We start from the raw sequence: 19,873 nt of genomic DNA on the forward strand, positions 1-19,873 counted from the left end.
TCCCTTGTCCCTCCGCATCCATCGATGGTATTTGAGTGGTTACTGTGTGCACAACAACAGAATAGAGTTGGTAGACACCTTCCCCGTCCACGGTGAATTTACAGTCTAGAGAAGGGCCGCAAACAAAAACTCTGAATTGGCTTGCAGGTTCTGTGGCCTCCGCTTGCCCTCATCGTCCCTCCCAAGCCAACTTTTTCGCTCTACCTCCCTCTCAGCTCTTTCCCCACCCCACCCTGGCTTGGAAATCCCTCCCTCCCCAAATCCAACTAATAAATCCCACCTCCTCTAGCAAGGCTTAGGTTCCCCTGCCCTAAGTCATATAAACCCATCAGGCTTCTTCATTAACTTATTTATGCCTATCCTCAGTATTTATATGTATGTGTGTGTCTATATGCATATTATACACACACACAATAATAATAATAATGGCATTTATTAAGCGCTTACTATGTGCAAAGCACTGTTCTAAGCGCTGGGGAGGTTACAAGGTGATCGGGCTGTCCCACATGGGGCTCACAGTCTTTATCCTCATTTTACAGATGAGGGAACCGAGGCCCAGAGAAGTTAAGTGACTTGCCCAAAGTCACACAGCTGATGAGTGGCGGAGCCGGGATTTGAACCCATGACCTCTGACTCCAATGCCCGGGCTCTTCCCACTGAGCCACACTGCTTCTCCAAGACATACACATATATGTCTTGATTTATGCTGTCAAGTCATCCCCACAGCAACACCATGGACACCTCTCTCCCAGAGCACCCTTCTGCAATTGTTCTGGTAGTGTAACCATAGATCCACACACACATACTTACAAATATATACTTATATATATAGTCAACTGTAAATTCAACCATTTATTTTGATTACTCTGGGTGCAAGTATGTTTCTATCAGCCATACCCGTGTAGGTGTAAGTTCCTTGTGGGAAGAAAGCCTGCCATTTCTTTGTTTCCTATTTGCCAAATGTTTAGTACACTGCGGGGCACTCAATGAACACTCAAATACTAATCCCAGCTCTGCCAGTTTTCTGTTGTGTGACCCTGGGCAAGTCACTTCACTTCTCTGTGCTTCAGTCGGCTCATCTGTAAAATGGGGATTGAGACTGTGAGCCCCACGTGGGATACAGACTGCATCCAACCCAATTTGCTTGTATCCACTCCAGCGCTTAATACAGTTCCTTGCACACACTAAACACTTAACAAATGCCATAATTATTATTATTATTACTACTAATCCTACCCCGTATCCCATTCATTCCTGAGAAGAGGAAAGAGGCATAATTATGCCTTAAGACAGATATGGCTAGGAAATGATTGAGGGAAAGCAAACACATTCACTTCCTGTACTGTGTCTGTTTTGGCCTTGTTTTTTCCTCCTTCTCCAGAGGAAGGACTCTAGTTTGTGTTTCTTTGGCACTCAGATCGTCATGAATAAGTATTAACTAAAACAAATAGTGGCGCCAAAGTACTTAAAGAGCACTCACAAGACTGTCAGCTTCAAGTTTATTTCACACTGATAGAAACTGTGAAAAAGATTTACATTTTCCCATTCGATGGCAAAATATTTCTACGGAACATAAAGATCTCCTATAAATAAGTGAACAAAGTCATAACATCCTGCTGATTTTTATATCAACAAACAGTTTATGCTCTTTGAGATAAAGAAAAGTGATTCAGTGAAGATTGTTTAATTTTTTTTCACCCAGACCTTTTAATTTATGGCTTCGATATTAACGTTCTATACAGTACATTCTTAAATTATATCCATTATGTCAATTAGCACCTATTTATAAAGATGCATTCATAGCATTGCTTAGAAGAGTTGCAATACAGCAGAACACATTTAATTACTAACAGCTCTAAAATACCAAACATTCTTTTTTGCTATTTATTTAACCGTGTTGCATTGACACTACTATTTTCAAGGTACTGATTAAAATACAAGACCTTATGATATCTTTGACACGTTTGTTTACCAATCACTTACCAGGGATCTGAGAATTTCTAACTGCAATAAAGAAAAAATTAATTTTTAAGTTGTTGTTTTTTTTAATTCACTTACAGAGTTCACCATCAGTCCACTATTAGCCAGAACAAGGCCAAGTTCTCTCATGGCCGGTTATTTTACACAATGTCTGAATTTTTCAAAATGGCAAAACACATAAACAAATAGAATTTCAGATCCCACATCCATAAAGAGAAAATAGTCTAAATCACTTTCAGAATGGAAATTTGGTGGCTAATACTATGGGGCACTTAAGTAATAGCTTTGCATAGTCCTATGATTCATGTTGTTTTAACAGTTTTAAAAAGCAGTGAAAGGTGCCTATATCATATTCAGCAAATAATTCCGAGCTAAATAATTGCTATAACAAGGCTCTTTCCTTTCGCTATGCAGTACATTTCTCCATCCTATTTTACCCTCACTTAATATGACTTTTGGAACAAAATTACCTGAATATTGAGCCTGAAAAAAGATATGCACTGGTTGCAGATGTCCCAGTTAATACAAATAAATGAAAGGAGCTCGACTTGCACCAGTGAAAGAAATCTGTGATGCAGAAAAATGATACTTATTTCATAATATATAGCCTAAAGCCACTGTTTAAAGATTCAGTTGCCAGTTGTTGCAACATGTAAATTAATCCCAGAGGTTAATAGTATGGAGGTTACTATAGAGTTGAGGAGAGAAAAAGAAATAAGGAACAAGCTTCTCTGTCGTGCAAGTGGGAATACTTCCAAATGTTACCTGGTTGATAATATTTTGCAAGGCAACATAGACTGGTCCCTACCTAGAAGGGAAAGCAATAGAACAAGTATACACAAACTCTTAAAAGCATTGCCCCCCATTTGGATAATACAATACCAATCCATTCTGATCACATATTTCGCACCTTGTATAGACGTTCCATATATTTAAAAAAAAATACAGAAAGTGCATGGTGACTAACCACTTTTAGAATAAACCCTTAGACTAAGTCACAGCATGCGTGAATTGATTGATGTTACTGACCGATTCTACCCAAACCTATTTTTATTAACCGTACTAATATTTCTTTTTTTAAAAACAGTAATCAAAAATCAGACAGAGCAGTGCTTTACATTATTAGGCTGAATTACCCTTCAAGAAAACCAGCTGCCTCTTCTACAGTAATACCTGTGATTTTACATCATATATTTTGTAAATATACGAGTAAAACTTTGAAATACCATAATTTCCCATGAGAAGACATTATTCAGTCCTTACCACTGATTGTATTTGCAAAACTGTAGTAACACTGCAAGAGTAGAAATAACAGGACTGGGCGTGTGAAAAGGTTTATACTAATACAATAATGCTGGTGTCTTGTATAGAAGGTTTCAATTGATGTCAATTAACAGGAGGTAGGAGTTTATCGATGAATTGCTTGACGTCCATCATTTCCTATTTGGGATATAAACGATTTGTTAAGCAGTCATCTAATCTTCAGAAGTTAATTTCCCACTAAAAAGCACTTTATATGAATAAAATACCACTAGTGGCTATGAAGCCGCTACACTATAAGTCTGTTGTGGGCAGGGAAACAAGTCTACCAATTCCGTTGCACCGTACTCTCCCAAGCGCTTAATACAGTGCTCCGCACACACGGTAAGAACTCAATAAATACCACTGATTGATGGAAGCGTACTCTACTGTGTATATGGGTGAAGTCCAATATCAGTTTCAATTCAGCTGGACCACGGGTGTGATCATCAATAAAATCAACTTTTCACTTAAATAGCCCTTTGTGGACATGCAACTTTCTAGATCCCATAAATTATACATTTTCACTTCCCTCAAAGGTTCCCTTATTCTCTTTTAACCCATTTTAGCGCTCTTAATTGGGTTCGTGAAAACGGAATCGAGCAAAAGAGGGCTAAACAAAATAGTTTCCCATAGGAAATAATGTAAAATACATTGAAGGGTTCCGTATTTAAAAAGTTATAAAAAGTCAATGAATATAGCTAACAGCACAAAATAGCAATGTAAGTATGTTCCAATAAGAATAAAAAAACTTGAATTGCTGATTTCACTCTCACAATTTCCAGAGAAACAGCATGCCCTAGTTAATGGAGCACAGGCCTGGATTCTAATGCTGCTCCGCCACTTATCTGCTGTGTGACCTCGGGCAAGTCACTTCACTTCTCTGTGCCTCGGTTACCTCATCTGTAAAATGGGGATTAAGACTGTGAACCCCACATGGGACAACCTGATCACTTTGTATCCCCCCCCAGCGCTTAGAACAGTGCTTTGCACATAGTAAGCGCTTAACAAATGCCAACATTGTTATTGTTGTTCTCTGTGCCTCGGTTGCCTCATCTGTAAAATGGGGATTAAGACTGTGAGCCCCACATGGGACATAATAAGCTGTGTCCAACCTGATTAGTTTGTGTCTACCTCAGCGCTTAGTACTGTGCCTGACACATCAGGAAGTGCTTCCAAAAAAAAACTGCTCCCACCGTATGTCTTCCCACCCCACTAGCCTGAGCCTTAATTCCCAGATTTTGAGGAAGAAGTAAAATATTATTTTTTTAACCAGTGAGACGAACTATGGGCTTGTTAAGTTCCTTAAGGGCTGGGATCTTGTCTAATAACTCTACTACGCTCTCCCAAGTGCTTAATACAGAGCTCTGCAGCAGGTGAGCACTCATTAAATGCCACTCGTTGACCGAGTGGGGACGGAAAGCCGAGCCCCACTAGCCTGAGCCTTACTTCCCAGATTTTGAGGAAGTAAAATATTATTTTTTTAACCAGTGAGTCGAACTATGGGCTTGTTAAGTTCCTTAAGGGCTGGGATCTTGTCTAATAACTCTACTGCGCTCTCCCAAGTGCTTAGTACAGAGCTCTGCAGCAGGTGAGCACTCATTAAATGCCACTGGTTGACTGACTGAGTGAGGACAGAAAGCCGAGGATTCAAACTCATGGAAACATGTGAACTCTGAGATTTGAAGTGGAAGGTTCAGGTACAAACTAGCGGAAAGGCACAAACTCCAGAATGGGAAGAGGAGTGATGTGGGGTGGGGGAGTTACCCTAATTCATTAAATAACAACTGAATGCAGCAGCAGGGAGACAGCAATAGAAGAGATGTGATTTCAAATGGCCTCTTTTCCCTTCCTTTCCTTATTTTTTTCCTTTACCTCTTAATTCCCTATAACTCTTTCCCTCTTTATGGGGTGCAAATTTTATGGGAAAAGGTGGACCAATTATGCGAGCACATGCTTGGCAATCAACCAACAGAATTTAGGAAGCCCTTTGTGTGGACAGAGCACTGTACTAAGTGCTTGGGAGAGTACGATTCAGTACTCAGTAGACACGATCCCCTTCCACAAGGAGTTTAGTCTCGAGAGGGTCATATATAAAAAAAAAATAGATGAGGGAAATGGCAGAGTATAAGGATAAGTACATAAATGCTGTGGGGTTTTGGGTGGGGTGAATATTACAGTGCTTAAGGGGTACACACCCAAGTGCACAGGTGAAGTAGAAGGGAGGGTGAAAATCAGAGAAGCAGTGTGGCTCGGTGGAAAGAGCCGGGGCTTTGGAGTCAGAGGTCATGGGTTCAAATCCCGGCTCTGCCAATTGTCAGCTGTGTGACTTTGGGCAAGTCACTTAACTTCTCTGTGCCTCAGTTCCCTCATCTGTAAAATGGGGATGAAGACTGTGAGCCCCACATGGGACAACCTGATCACCTTTGTAACCTCCCCAGCGCTTAGAACAGTGCTTTGCACATAGTAAGCGCTTAACAAATGCCATTATTATCATTATTATTATTATTAAATGAGGGCTTAGTCAGGGAAGGCCTCTTGGAAGAGATGCGAATTTAGTAAGCCTCTGAAGGTGGGGAAAGTGGTGGTCCGTAAACTCTTCCTCCAGACTGTATCTATCCCAGCTGTTAGAACAATGCCTGACATGTAGTAAATGCTTAACAACAACAAAAGTAATACTCTATTTGGTCTATTTGGAAAATAGCCTACGGAACAACAAAAAAAAAAAAACGATTCCAATTTCACCAAGTCAAAACATTTACCTGACTGCAGGAACTATGCACCATGCCGCCATAGGTCTTGAAGCTGACATTAGCTGGATTTACCAATGTCTTTAGCTTTTCGACGGTGAGAGAACCAAACATGAGCGGGACTAAAGGATCACATTCTCCGTGGCACTGAAGGATGGAAATATCTTTGTTGACCCCACTGATAGGACCCTGCAAGCAGACCAAAGAAAAAATAAGGCTTTCTTTATCAACTGGGCAGAAGCGTGACCTACTAGGAGGAGCTCAGGGGACCTAGATTCTAGTCCCCCCTCTAGACTGCAAGCTTGTTGCACGCCTACCAGCTCTTGTTTTTACCGCACTCTCCGAAGCGCTTAGCACAATGCTGTGCATAGTAAGCCCTCAATGAATACCACTGATTGACAGATTCTAATCCTGGCTCCACTGCTTGCCAGCTGTGTGACCGTGGAAAGTTACTTAACTTTGCCGTGCCTCAATTTCCTCACTGGTAAAATGAGAACTGAGTAACTGTTCACCTTTCCCCTTGGACTGTGAGCGCCATGTGGGATGGGATTGTGACCTACCTGCTTACATTTCTGCCCTACTGACAGCTCACCTCCTCCAAGAGGCCTTCCCAGACTGAGCCCCCTTTTTCCTCTCCTCCTCCCCACCCCCCCTCGCTCTACCTCCTTCCCCTTCCCACGGCACCTGTATATACGTTTGTACGGATTTATTACTCTATTTTACTTGTACATATTTATTATTCTATTGATTTTGTTAATGAGGTGCATCTAGCTTTAATTCTATTGGTTCTGTCAACCTGACACCTGTCCACCTGTTTTGTTGTCTGTCTCCCCCTTCTAGACTGTGAGCCCGCTGTTGGGTAGGGACCGTCTCTCTATGTTGCCAACTTGGACTTCCCAAGCGCTTAGTACAGTGCTCTGCACACAGTAAGCACTCAATAAATAAGACCAAATGAATGAACGAATTTCATCTACCCCAGCACTTACTACAGTATCTGGCATAGAGTAAGTGCTTCACAATCAATCAGCCAATCAATATTATTTACTGAGCCGTACTATATTAAGTACTTGCGGGAATATAACGTTAACAGAGTTGGTAGTCACACTTCCTGCCCACAACGAGCTTACAGTCTAGAGAACACAATTTCTTTCATTCATTCAACTGTATTTATTGAGCGCTTTACTGTGCGTAAAGCACTATAATTATTATTATTATTTTAAAGTGCCCACATGTCCACCATTTCTGTTGGGTGCTGTAAGTTGAAATCAGAACCAGGTATTTTCTAGCAAGAAGTCAGAAACATAGGTAGGGTCGGCTCTTCTGAAGAATCTGGCATTAATGGAAGCTTGTGCTAGAGAACCGATGCTGTGCACATGTACAAAAGTGCGCTCTTCCAACACTGAATGTGTTAAATACAGACATATATTTATCCCTAATTCCTTAATAGCATTCTATCCAAAAAGCACCTGGAAACATGCAAAATGTGAGACCTGACCATTTAGGTGTAATGGTCAACAGACGTTCTCTACTGACCACACTCCATCGAGAAGTGACCAAATAGAAGCACCGAAGCTGCTGGGACGATTTATTTTGTTAATGATGGGCATATAGCCTTAATTCTTATTTGTTCTGACGACTTTGACACCCGTCTAAATGTTTGGTTTTGTCGTCTGTCTCCCCCTTCTAGACTGTGAGCCCGTTGTTGGGTGGGGACCGTCTCTATATGTTAGCTACTTGTACTTCCCAAGCGCTCTGCACACAGTAAGCGCTCACAATAAATACGATTGAGTGAATGAATGAACGAATCCACTGGAATGGGAAGGCAAAGCATACCTCCCCACTGCCGTGGAATACGCGGTGCTTCCGGGACTGCCTTTTACCCATCTGAATGGCAGCAAATTCAATTTAGCTGCATTTGCTGACGATTTTGAGAAGCGCACCTTCTTAGAAATCTGGACAACCTGCCAATTAGTCACCCAAGGTTGGGAAGAAGGAAGGAGAGAGGATCCTGCTAAAGCACACTATTCTGTGAATATACTGGTACAATAGTGAATTTTATTTATATATACCCACAGTTCACCAAGTAGAGAACTAGGGAACATTTTTCTGACAACACAGGCATGCTTGGATACAACACGACACCATGTGCAAGAAAAAAGTGGTTTTGCACATGTATACCACTTGGACCCTGGGGAAACTACAGAATGAGTTTTCCTTAATGCAGAGTTCTTTAAGAACACTATCTCCATATTACAGAAGAATTAGGTGTATATGCATACACACTGAAAAAAAAAAATATATATATATATTCATACATTATGGCCTCAGTAAAGATGCCCATAAGTTATCTTAAAGGCTTTAATAAAAGACACAATTATCAAAAAAACACGTGAAGGAGGTGGGCAACTGTAACAATTAGCTGGGTCCCCTATGAGAGGAAAAATAAACCTTAAAGACTAAATCTGTCCGAGAGGCAGACAGAGGAAAATAGAAAAATTCAATCTTCCTTTAGAACAGAAATTTCTACAGCTAGACCTACAACTTATTAATCCAGTACCTCTTGAAATGAAGATCGAAGAGGAAGCCAACAACTCAGGGCTACCACACCTGCCAATTTCTGGTGAGTTGTCAAAGCAGTATACAACGACAAAGCTCCTCCCTATTAAAAAAATGAAACTGAAATGAATGATAAAGTTCCCTAAAATTAACTGGTTTCATCCCTACAAAATTCTTCTCACAGTCTTGGGGAGTTAATATTATTTCATTCTAGAATGCTACACAAAAACCTCAATATTTTAATCTACTCAGCATTATGCTTACTGGCATATTTTGTTTGTGCATGTTAGAACTGACTTGGGATTGAAAAGTGTGGCTATATTCAATTATAAAGGAACAATGACTGGGGGCAATATAAAATCCAACAATTTTGATACTGGATTATGGATTATTTCAAAATAAAGTGAGGAGGATAAGAAAACGCTCCTTAATTTTTTGGCCCTTTCCCACTGTACTGAAACTGTCCCATATGCCTCCATTTCTTGAAAACCCCAATTTATGGCACAAATGAGAATTAAAGGAAGCCCAAGCATAGATAACCAAAATAATCTGCAGTGGGAAGAATTAGAAGTGTGGATTATAAATTATCAAGGTGGTAACAATACTTTTGAAAGGAAAAATCTTCTACTGAGCAAATAACTTGAGTCAGTATGTTCAAGGACCTTTAGAGGCTTTATTCTATAATACTGTATTGCCTTGCTTTGGAAAGATAAAATTCTACAATAGCAAAAATCACAACTAGAAATTCCTATAAAAAGTGAGGTTGCTTTGAATTGTTTATTTTACCTGAGAAAATCCTCCCACAACAATTCTATTTGAAGGAATTCCATTCTTCACTTCTTGGTCTATCAAAGCTTTGACTATAAATTTAAAAAAAAGAAAATCAGCTACTCTACATTCAAATTTAATTCTGTTCAATCTACGTAATGATAATAACAATGAATAATAATTCTGGTATTTATTAAGTGCTATGTGCCAAGCACTGGGTGCGATACAAGATAATCAGGTCCCACACGGGGCTCCCAGTCAAAGCAGGAGGGAGAACAGGTATTGAATCCCCACTTAATGATACTAAGATGATGTCCCGGTGTTTCAGTTTTACTTCAATTTCAAAAGATCCGAAGAGTAATTTTAATCACCGATTCAAAAATGACTTTCTAAAAAACCAAAACTATTAAACGACCTATTTTTTCTGAACTTACTATTCTCTGCTGCCTGCTTGATTCCAGTATCATCTTCCTGTGCATCTGGAGAGAGTCCAATAATATCAAACCTAGGAAGGACACCGAATAAGTTTTTTGTCTTCAAAATGCAGCTAAAGAGATCTAGAACAAAAATGTCCTCGCAATTACTCCAGAAACTCTACCATTACGGGTGAAGCAGCTCTGGGTGCCAAGAGGAGTGGGCTGCTATTAGAAAGGTGTTGGTGGCATAGCTGGTCAGCTCGTTTCAAAAGTAATTAAAGTCAATTCCTTGCCCCACTTGCCTCAACTATTCTGGCGGACCAGCTCCTAAGCTTCCCAGCCTCTACAGGCTCCAATTACTATTCACCGTTTCCTAAATAGTATCAATCTACCTCCCAGCTAACTGGATAACAATAATAATAATAATGAAAATGATAATAATGATAAAAAGTATAAATTGAACTTAAGTGCTTAATATGTGCCAAACACTGGATACCAATAATAATGATGAAAATGATAATAATGATAAAAATTATAAATTGAACCTGTTAAGTGCTTAATATGCACCAAACACTGGATAACAATAATAATGATGAAAACGATAATAATGATAAAAATTATAAATTGAACTTAAGTGCTTAATATGTGCCAAACACTGGGTAACAATAATAATGATGAAAACGATAATAATGATAAAAATTATAAATTGAACTTAAGTGCTTAATATGTGCCAAACACTGGGTAACAATAATAATGATGAAAACGATAATAATGATAAAAATTATAAATTGAACCTGTTAAGTGCTTAATATGTGCCAAACACTGTTCTAACCACTGGAGTAGAAACAAATTAATCTGGTTGGACAGTCCCTGTCCCCATGGGGCTCACGCTCAATCCCCATTCTACAGATGAGGTAACTGAGGCCCACATAAATTAGGTGACTTGCCAAATGTCACAGGATTAGAACCCAGGCCTTTCGGACTTCCAAGATGGGTTTTATCCACTAAGCCACGCTGCTCTGCAGATCGGTCTGCCGTATAAACTATTCGCGGCATGTCAAAACTTTATTTTGGTTAACAGGTTTTCACCGTGTCGGCGCCTGCCGAGGATGATCCACACCACGCCATGGTGTCGGGGGTGGAAGAGCCGAAAAGCAGGAGAATGACTAAGTGAGATTCTGGTTTCTGGCCAAACAACCAGTTAGAGCAGTCCACGCGGAGGACGCGCTCGGCAGGAATCCCAAAAACCTCTGGCTAAGACGGTCGGTGACGAACACGGCGGCTACCCTGGCCACTGCCCACTGGTCAGCAGTGCTAGGGGCCAGCACCAACGCTACGTGGCAGTCGTTTTGGTGACAAACAATTACTGTACCATTATTTACTGAGCACTTACTGTGTGCAGAGCACTGTATTAAGTGCTGGGGAGAGTACGCTACAATAATAAACCGACACATTCCCTGCCCACGACGAGCTTACAGACTACTGTGTGTACTTGGCAACGTGCTGTACCCCTGCCCTCTACATATCTGCTGTACCCACTGTCTCTTTTGGACGAAAACAGTGCGAGTGATACTGGGTAAACCATTAGTGCCACTATCAATTCCTCTGCACGGTCATGCGAAAGATGAGTACAGGGTAAGCAACGCCATCCCCCCGCCCTCCCCTTCCATCCGATTTTCCTGATCTCCTTGACAAAACCAACTATCTTAAAACCCTGATCTCAATCCATCCAAAACCCCTGATGACTCAGTTGTTCAACCTTAAATTGTATTAGTTCAAGTTAAGGACTGCTGGATTTTGGCCTTTCTGGCTTCTTTGAACCCATTTTCTAATTCTTTATTTAAGGTGTTGGAATGAAACACATTGCCCTAATAGAATATGCTTAGGTATTCTGATGTCAAATCAAAATTTGACCGGAAAACGGGAACAAATTCCCCAGCCCATTTCAACAACCCACCCGGGCTACTTCTACCAACACCACTGCTTGTTCTATGCATTAATCCTGAGAAAAAAACTAGAGGGACACTAAACATTCAGTACCGAGTACTCAAATATTTTTCAGATTGATCTGTTGAGTCATATTTTAAGTTTGTGTTTGTCGTATGCCTTTTCCTCCACTTGATACAGTTTGGAATATTAGGGAATCCATAAAAGGTGCCAAGGAAAACAACTACTATTCTTTTAAATTATTAATTACTAATGAGTATGCAGCCCCAAATTTTTATGTGGATCATTATTTAAAAACCTCTACACCAAAGCTCTTCTGTTGCTACACAGAAGGCAAAAGAAGAAAGAATTCCTGTGAATATACACTTACCAAGACGGCATGGCCATGTTCATATTTAGGGAAACAGGCATAATAGGCCTAGAAAAAAAAAAGTGTGTTAAAACCAACTTTTTAGTTCCCTTGCCAATTAATACACAACTCTATTAGTTGCATTAACTGAAACATAAAAACTACTAGGACATCACGTTGTGAACTCAGATTCTCGGCCTCAGGATACACAGTCAGTTGTTCTCAAGCCTCTAAAGCTACTTTTACTCAAGAAGGGTGTGGAGCTAGCTTAGATTAGGTTTGAGGCGTCCCTCTCCGCTTCTTCCAGATCCAATTTAATCACATTACTCATCCTCAGAGCTGGATTAGCTAGAGGAGGGTTGGTCTGGTTCTACTCAATCAATCAATGGTATTTAATTAAGCACTGACTGTGTGCAGAGCGCTCTACCAAGCTCCCGGGAGAATACAATACTCAAGCCTGCTTCCTCTTTCTAGGGCAGCCATGGTCTGCAGATTTTAATCTCCACGGACGGAGTGGCAACAATCGATCAATAAAATTTATGGACTGCCTACTCTGGCCAGAGCACTGTACTAAACATCAATCAGTGGTATTTATTATACGCTTACTGGGTGCAGAGCACTGAATTAAGCTCTTGGGAGAGTACAATACTGGAACCTGCTTCCTCTTTCTTAGGGTAGCCTTGGTCTGCAGATTTTGACCTCCAAGGACTGAGTGGCAACAGTCGATCGGTAGTATTTATAGACGGCCGATTATGGGCAGAGCACTGTACTAAATCCTTGGGAGAGCACCATACAGATAGGAGTCACAATCCCTGTCCCCAAGAAGCTTCTGGTACAAAAGGGGAAACAGATACAAGGCAATTTACGGACAGGAAGAAGGAGATACTGCAATGATGGATATGTGACTGGCAAAGTGGTGAAAGAGCAGGCAAGTTGATATTTATAGGAGTGCATTTGGAAGCAGCACAAAAGCACGGGAGTGGTAGTTGGGAGAATATGACCCGAGGGGAGGAAAATGAATCAAAGAAAGCTTCCTGGAAGAGGTAAGATTTCAGAAGTGATCTGAAGACAGAGCGAGTTGTGGAGAGGGGGCTTAGAGGGGGCGAGGAGTTCAGGAGTCAGAGGCAGGAGAGTCAAGTTAGTCCGGGAGGAAACCAAAATCAAACCTATCCAGGACCAGACACTCCACCTTCAGCAACTGTTGTGTGGATTTTTTTTTTTCTTTTTACACTTTCACAATTGTCCCAGTGGGCTGTTGGGACAACAAGTCGGAGCGACCCTCAGGGACAACTGCACAAGACTGAAAACACTAGGCCTCCCCAGTAGCTTCTCTTGGAAGTCCCAAGTCTAGTTCAATCAATCATATTTCTGAGCATTTACTGTGTGCAGAGCACTATGCTAAGAGCTTGGGAGAGTACAATGTAACAGAGTTGGTAGACTTGTTCCCCGCCCGCTAGGAGCTTACAGTCTAGTGAGTTCGGAGGGGCTGCAGGCTGGAACTGGACGAGGCTGGTACACGGCAGCAGGTGTAGAAACCTACTCCGGACCCAACCAGTGACTTCTTTTCAAGTTTCTAAACACATTAAAATCTTTAAAACCTTTCTTGGCAACAGCGGAGAAGTTACAGGGGCAAGTGGAGGGGAAATACTGCATCGGGCTGACCACAAATTTCAGAATAGCCCAAGCTAATTTTGAGTATAATTATAACTCATTAAGTTTTAATAACAGCATCCAGGTCAACTGATCCCAAGAACAACTGCAATTATTCTTTTGTTTCAGGGATTCCTCTTCCAAGAGACAAAACCTGTCTCAAAAGAATAATCAAAATGCAAGGAAATGAAACAGAAAAAAGAAAACCCTATGGCGCTGTTTTTGGTAACTTTGAACTTAAATAGATGAAACAAAGATTTCGACTACAATTAATCTTGGAATTTTCAAAATATAATCACTTACCCTGGCCCTCCAGCCCCCCAAATTTTGAAGCGAAAAAACTAAGAAAAAGACTTACGCATGGGGACATATATATTTGATGTGTGAACTTTTGATACCTGCAAAGGCCTGTGCCCAGCCATGCCTGATAGAGGAAAAAAAATTATTAAAAATGTTCCGGTGTCATTTAAACAACGTCTTCAGTTAGTAATAGCAACAATACCTGTACATTGCTCTGTGAGAAAGTTTAAATTATAATAAGGATACAATTTCAATTAATTTTCTTCTGTCTGCACACTCACCTGGAAAATGATTAACAAAAATTTAGCAGTTCATACTGTCCTCAGGAAATAGTTTTCTTTACCAGTAATTCTGTATAAATTGCTACTTGTCCCGCCCATATATGGCTATGTTCAGAACTGAAGCACAAAAAAATCACATTTCACAAGGTATATTTATAACGCAATTTTAGGATATGTTTGTCAATAGTGAATTAAAGGAAAAAGCAATTCCTGTTATGGATGGAAATGAGATACTACGTGAAGTTTGCTGAACTTAGTGTGGTACAGAGTCTTGGTCCATATTTGAAGACATCACTAAACTAGTAATGAAACTGAAGCTAGTTACAAATTACAGTACGTTCATTAATAACGCATTTCCATTACACAATTTGGATACAACATGACGGACGAGTCGGGGAACGTTCTTCCCGTAACGCGTCTCTTCTGGATATAACCCGATTCACAAGTTAGCCCAAGTAGATTGCGTCAAGGAAGGAATGGTTGTGTGTTGTGTGTGGTGTGAGTCAGGATGGGATGCTCCTAAGCTTTCCAACCCCTGCCTCAGCTTTACCTTACTGTAGTTACCATGTGATTTGCAACATTTATCCAGCGAGTAAGAAAAAGCAGTGAAAGTGCAAGAGGTGAACGTAATAATAATAATAATACAGGAATTTGCATCCAAAAATGCTACCTGTAGTATCTTTGAACCATCCCAGCCATTTAGTTCCAGTAAATGAATGGTTATAATGGGATCTGAATCATAATGCAAGTTATTCCAGAACACGGCCACCATGTTACAGCAGAGAAAGATTGTTTGCCCTATATTGTTTTTGATTCTATCGCCAGCAAATACAGACACAGAAGCAGTAGGCTACCTATGGCTAAGATTATTGCTATAAAAGTGCGATGACCACCATTTCCCTACAGGCCTAATTTAATGATTGCTTATTCCCTCAACTCTGACGAAACAGATGGTAGCACACATGGTGACGGCTAATAGAGCAACCCCAGAGGTCGTTAGTACAAACTTTGGAAAGCAAAAATCGATACTACTGAGCCCAAACAATTGAAACTAGTCAAAATTAGAAACATACCAAGGAATTTAAAATAAACACGGATTGTTAAAATTAGCATCGATGACCTGAATTTGCACTTTATGTATTGACTGTACCTCCAATCTTTTCATCATCCAAGTGGCTCTTTGCAAAGCCAAAATCAAGACAGCGTAAGATAATAATAATAATAATAATAATGGCATTTATTAAGCGCTTACTATGTGCAAAGCACTGTTCTAAGTGCTGGGGGGGGATACAAGGTGATCAGGTTGTCCCACTTGGGGTTCACAGTCTTCATCCCCATTTTACAGATGAGGTAACTGAGGCCCAGGGAAGTTAAGTGGCTTGCCCAAGGTCACACAGCTGACAAGTGGCAGAGCTGGGATTCGAACCCATAACCTCTGGCTCCCAAGCCCGTGCTCTTTCCACTGAGCCACGCTGCCTCCCCCTCAATTATACTGAGTCAATTGTTTAGAAAATGTACAAGTGGAATATTAGAGTAAAACCATGACAAAAAATTATTAGAAGTGCTTTCAGGAGTTAATAGGCCTTCTCTCATGGTTGACATAAATAATAATGTACATCATTAATTAAGGTTTGGTGGTCTAATAGAAAGGGCACGGGCCAGAGAGAGTCAGAGGTCCTGGATTTTTAATCCCGGCTCTGCCACTTTCAGGTTGTGTGGCCATGGGCAAGTCACTACACTTCCTGGTTTCCTCAGCTGTAAAAAAGGAATTTAATACCTGTTTTCCCTCCCACTGTGAGCCCTAAGTGGGACAGGGCCTGGGTCCAACCTTGTGGCTACCCCGTGTTAAGAACAGTTCTTGGCACATAGTGAGAGCTGAACAAATGTAATAGCAATGCTCAAAATTCACACTCACCACTCGCTGCAATCTTCATCATCATCATCATCATCAATCGTATTTATTGAGCGCTTACTGTGTGCAGAGCACTGTACTAAGCGCTTGGGAAGTACAATTTGGCAACATATAGAGACAGTCCCTACCCAACAGTGGGCTCACAGTCTAAAAGGGGGAGACAATCTTATACATACAGTCTGTTCTGCCATAACACGGGATTCACTGTGCAGCGTGGCTCAGTGGAAAGAGCCCGGGCTTGGGAGTCCGAGGTCATGGGTTCACATCCCGGCTCTCCCACTTGCCCGCTGTGTGACTTTGGGCAGGTCACTTCACTTCTCTGAGCCTCGGTTCCCTCACCTGTAAAATGGGGATTAAGACTGTGAGCCCCACGTGGGACAACCTGATCACCTTGTATCCTCCCCAGTGCTTAGAACGGTGCTTTGCACATCGTAAGCGCTTAACAAATGCCATTATTATTATTATTATTATTATTATGATGCATTGTGGATAAAACACAAAGATGGAACTAGGCAGAATTCGATCGTAAGCCCCCTGAGGATCGGGGACCACGGCTAATCCCCAACTGTGTATTCTTTCCCAGCACTTAGTACAGCGTTCTGCACCAAGTGAACTCTCGATACTATTCCTACTACTATTACCAATACTACATCATTCTTCCAACAGTGCACATCTGTCTGTAGAGTGAGACATGGTTTGGGAAGAAACTACCGTGTGCTTGCGTGCCTCATCAGTTAAAGTAGAAACACTGAAACTTAAAAGTTTTCCCTGACCTGGAAAATGTTTTGCAAGGACATAACGCCCAGGTTTAGGGGGAACTGGCTGTCGTCTAATCTGGTTGGTGAGAGAATTCAGAGAGTGGCCTGAGACGGACCCTTTCTGTGCTTCACACTGACAGCGATGAAACGACTGCAGAAAGTTTCTGGAAGCAGATGGTGCTGTGACCTCGTTAAAACAAAAATCAAAATCCTATAAAATAATAATAATAATAATGATGGCATTTATTAAGCGCTTACTATGTGCAAAGCACTGTTCTAAGCGCTGGGGAGAACTTCTGCTATCCTATCACTCAGTTCTGCCTGGACAGGTCACTGAAAATAGGATGCAACAGCAGAGTGAGAGAATGGACTTCTAAAAACATGGCTCGGACTGAATACAGCATGACAGTATCAGAGAGTCAGCTCCAAGAATAATAATAATAAATAACAAATAATAACAAATACCATCATTATTATTATTATTATTATTATGGCATTTATTAAGGGCTTACTATGTGCAAAGCACTCTTCTAAGAACTGGGGGGGTTACAAGGTGCTCAAGTTGTCCCACTGGGGGGGCTCACAGTCTTAATCCCCATTTTACAGATGAGGTAACCGAGGCACAGAGAAGTCAAGTGACTTGCCCAAAGTCACACAGCTGACAATTGGCAGAGCCGGGATTTGAACCCATGACCTCTGACTCCAAAGCCCGGGCTCCTTCCACTGAGCCACGCTGCTTCTCAAGAAGCCCAGGGCCTGCATCTGACAGGATTTTCTTGAATAATTGTTAAACACTTACTAGGTGCCAAGCATTGTACTGTATATATTGTACTGTATATATATATATATATATTATGTAAGCATTACCTGTATATATGTATATATGCTTGTACATATTTATTACTCTATTTATTTATTTATTTTATTTTACTTGTACATACCTATTCTATTTATTTTATTTTGTTAGTATGTTTGGTTTTGTCCTCTGTCTCCCCCTTTTAGACTGTGAGCCCACTGTTGGGTAGGGACTGTCTCTAGATGTTGCCAACTTGTACTTCCCAAGCGCTTAGTACAGTGCTCTGCACACAGTAAGCACTCAATAAATACGATTGATGATGATGATTGCACTAAGCACAGGGGTAGATATGGGATAATCGGATCCCTAAGTAGCAGGGAGAATGGGTTTTTTTGAATCCCCATTTTGCAGCTGAGGGAACTGAGGCACAGACAAGTGAAGTGACTTACTCAAGGTCACACAGCAGACAGGTGGTGGAGCCGGGATCAGGACCGGTGGACTGCGGTGCTTCTCGTCTTCCCTGCTGATTTCTGACCAAGCTATTTTACTTCAGAGGGCTAGTCCATTTCTCCTCGCTCGCTAACAAGGGGTGATGCTGGCCACTGGCTTTACTGCAACATTTTTGAGCCACGTGTGCTAAACTCTCTCAACCTTTCAATTGCATTCAACTGCTTGTTCAACTACAAGGATCAGGTACTAGCTATGACCTGGGGCTAACAACCCAACCAGGCCCAAAACAAAATTCTGGTTCTAAAACAGAAGATGCTTTCGGAACATCGGACTGTGATTTCTGAGCTCTCCCCAGAAGAGAGCCCCGTGTGGGACGGGGACTGTGTCCGATCTGATTCTCTTAGGTCTAGCCCAGAGCTAAGCACCAAGCCGGCATTTTATAAATCTAATAAATGAGAACCTCACCTTGTAGGAACTCAGATACACAGCTACAGGACTCGCCTGCCTCCAAAAATACCTACCACAAAGTGCCCAGCTTGAAGGTTTGAGAGCGAGGAGGGGGGAAAGCGTCATTGCATGGCAAGCACTGCACTCTTTAACGACTCAACAACCATTATTACTCTACTTCCAGCTGTCATTCCGGCCTCTCTAGGGCCCATAAGGAACCAACGGCTCTAATCTCCGACTGTTTGAGGCTGTGGACGTGACCCAGATCGGCCCACGCTGACGCTGCCCCATTGAGGTTTTCCTGGTGCCCCAGGCCAGCCCTGCGTTGTTACCCAAATTTAAAAATGGGAAAAGACGGCTAGTGGGCCGGTTTGGCTTGTGACACGGAAGAAGGAACAGCTGGGTGGCCGAAGTGCAGCATCGCTCTTCATTTTTAAGCTCATTGTGGGTAGGGGATGTGTCTGTTTATTGTTCTTTTGCACCCTCCCAAGCACTCCCAAGTGCTCTGCACACAGTAAGCGCTCAATAAATATGAGCATGCTTCAAATAAAGGACACTACTCCCTACCAGCTCCAATTCTGTGGCCGTCTCAGGGGTGCAGAGAGTTGGAGAAGGCGGTGTTTGTAAAAATCGTGAGGAGAGTGGCCACTAAGAGCCATTAGAACAGTGCTTTGCACATAGTAAGCGCTTAACAAATGCCATCATCATTATCATTCAGGAACATGTGGAGATTCAGAAGAGGCTTGAGGACCCTGACTTGACTACCCAAGACGATCTGCAAGTCTTATCTAAGCATCTGAGCCTGGCCTGGTGGGAGGCGAAGGAGAGAGGGAATAAAATCTAAGCAGGGCAACCTGCAAAAATAATATTCTCATTGCTTTACACGCTGAAGAAAGGTTTCATCTATCAACGCCAGTTATAAGTGAACTAGCTGACAAGATAGCGTGCCCAAAAAGAGGTTGCAATGTCACAAGATGACCCAAGAGCAATGTGGTTCTTACTAACATTAGCAATTCAAAGCAGTATCACACCGTAAAGTTCAAAAACAACCTAAGGTCCTTCTCCACAGGAAAAAGATCAGGAAGTGAGAGCGCTGAAGGCCACCTTCGGTTCTTTCTTTACACGTTCGAAAATTTAGATCGGGCGTCAGCGACCTTGGCACGTGTGGCAGAGTGGTGCCACACCAAGCCATCTTTCCAAGCATGCCTGTTCCC

At 41.6% G+C, this 19,873-nt stretch overlaps 1 protein-coding gene across 1 annotated transcript in view; it reads right to left on the reverse strand.

Moving 5' to 3' along the window:
• Nucleotides 1-1,482: 1,482 nt before the first annotated feature.
• Nucleotides 1,483-19,873, reverse strand: part of LYPLA1 (lysophospholipase 1) — a 34,134-nt gene continuing 15,743 nt past the window's right edge. The window contains exons 3-9 of the mRNA XM_038766595.1: nucleotides 14,074-14,139; nucleotides 12,087-12,134; nucleotides 9,788-9,858; nucleotides 9,372-9,445; nucleotides 8,587-8,688; nucleotides 6,042-6,218; nucleotides 1,483-3,420 (exon numbers count right to left, since the gene is read on the reverse strand). Of these exons, the coding sequence (XP_038622523.1) occupies nucleotides 3,367-3,420; nucleotides 6,042-6,218; nucleotides 8,587-8,688; nucleotides 9,372-9,445; nucleotides 9,788-9,858; nucleotides 12,087-12,134; nucleotides 14,074-14,139 (592 nt within the window). The 3' untranslated portion in view covers nucleotides 1,483-3,366. The remainder of the gene's footprint in view (nucleotides 3,421-6,041; nucleotides 6,219-8,586; nucleotides 8,689-9,371; nucleotides 9,446-9,787; nucleotides 9,859-12,086; nucleotides 12,135-14,073; nucleotides 14,140-19,873) is intronic.

Source organism: Tachyglossus aculeatus, chromosome 25 (genome assembly GCF_015852505.1).
Source record: "Tachyglossus aculeatus isolate mTacAcu1 chromosome 25, mTacAcu1.pri, whole genome shotgun sequence".
NCBI lineage: Eukaryota > Metazoa > Chordata > Mammalia > Monotremata > Tachyglossidae > Tachyglossus > Tachyglossus aculeatus.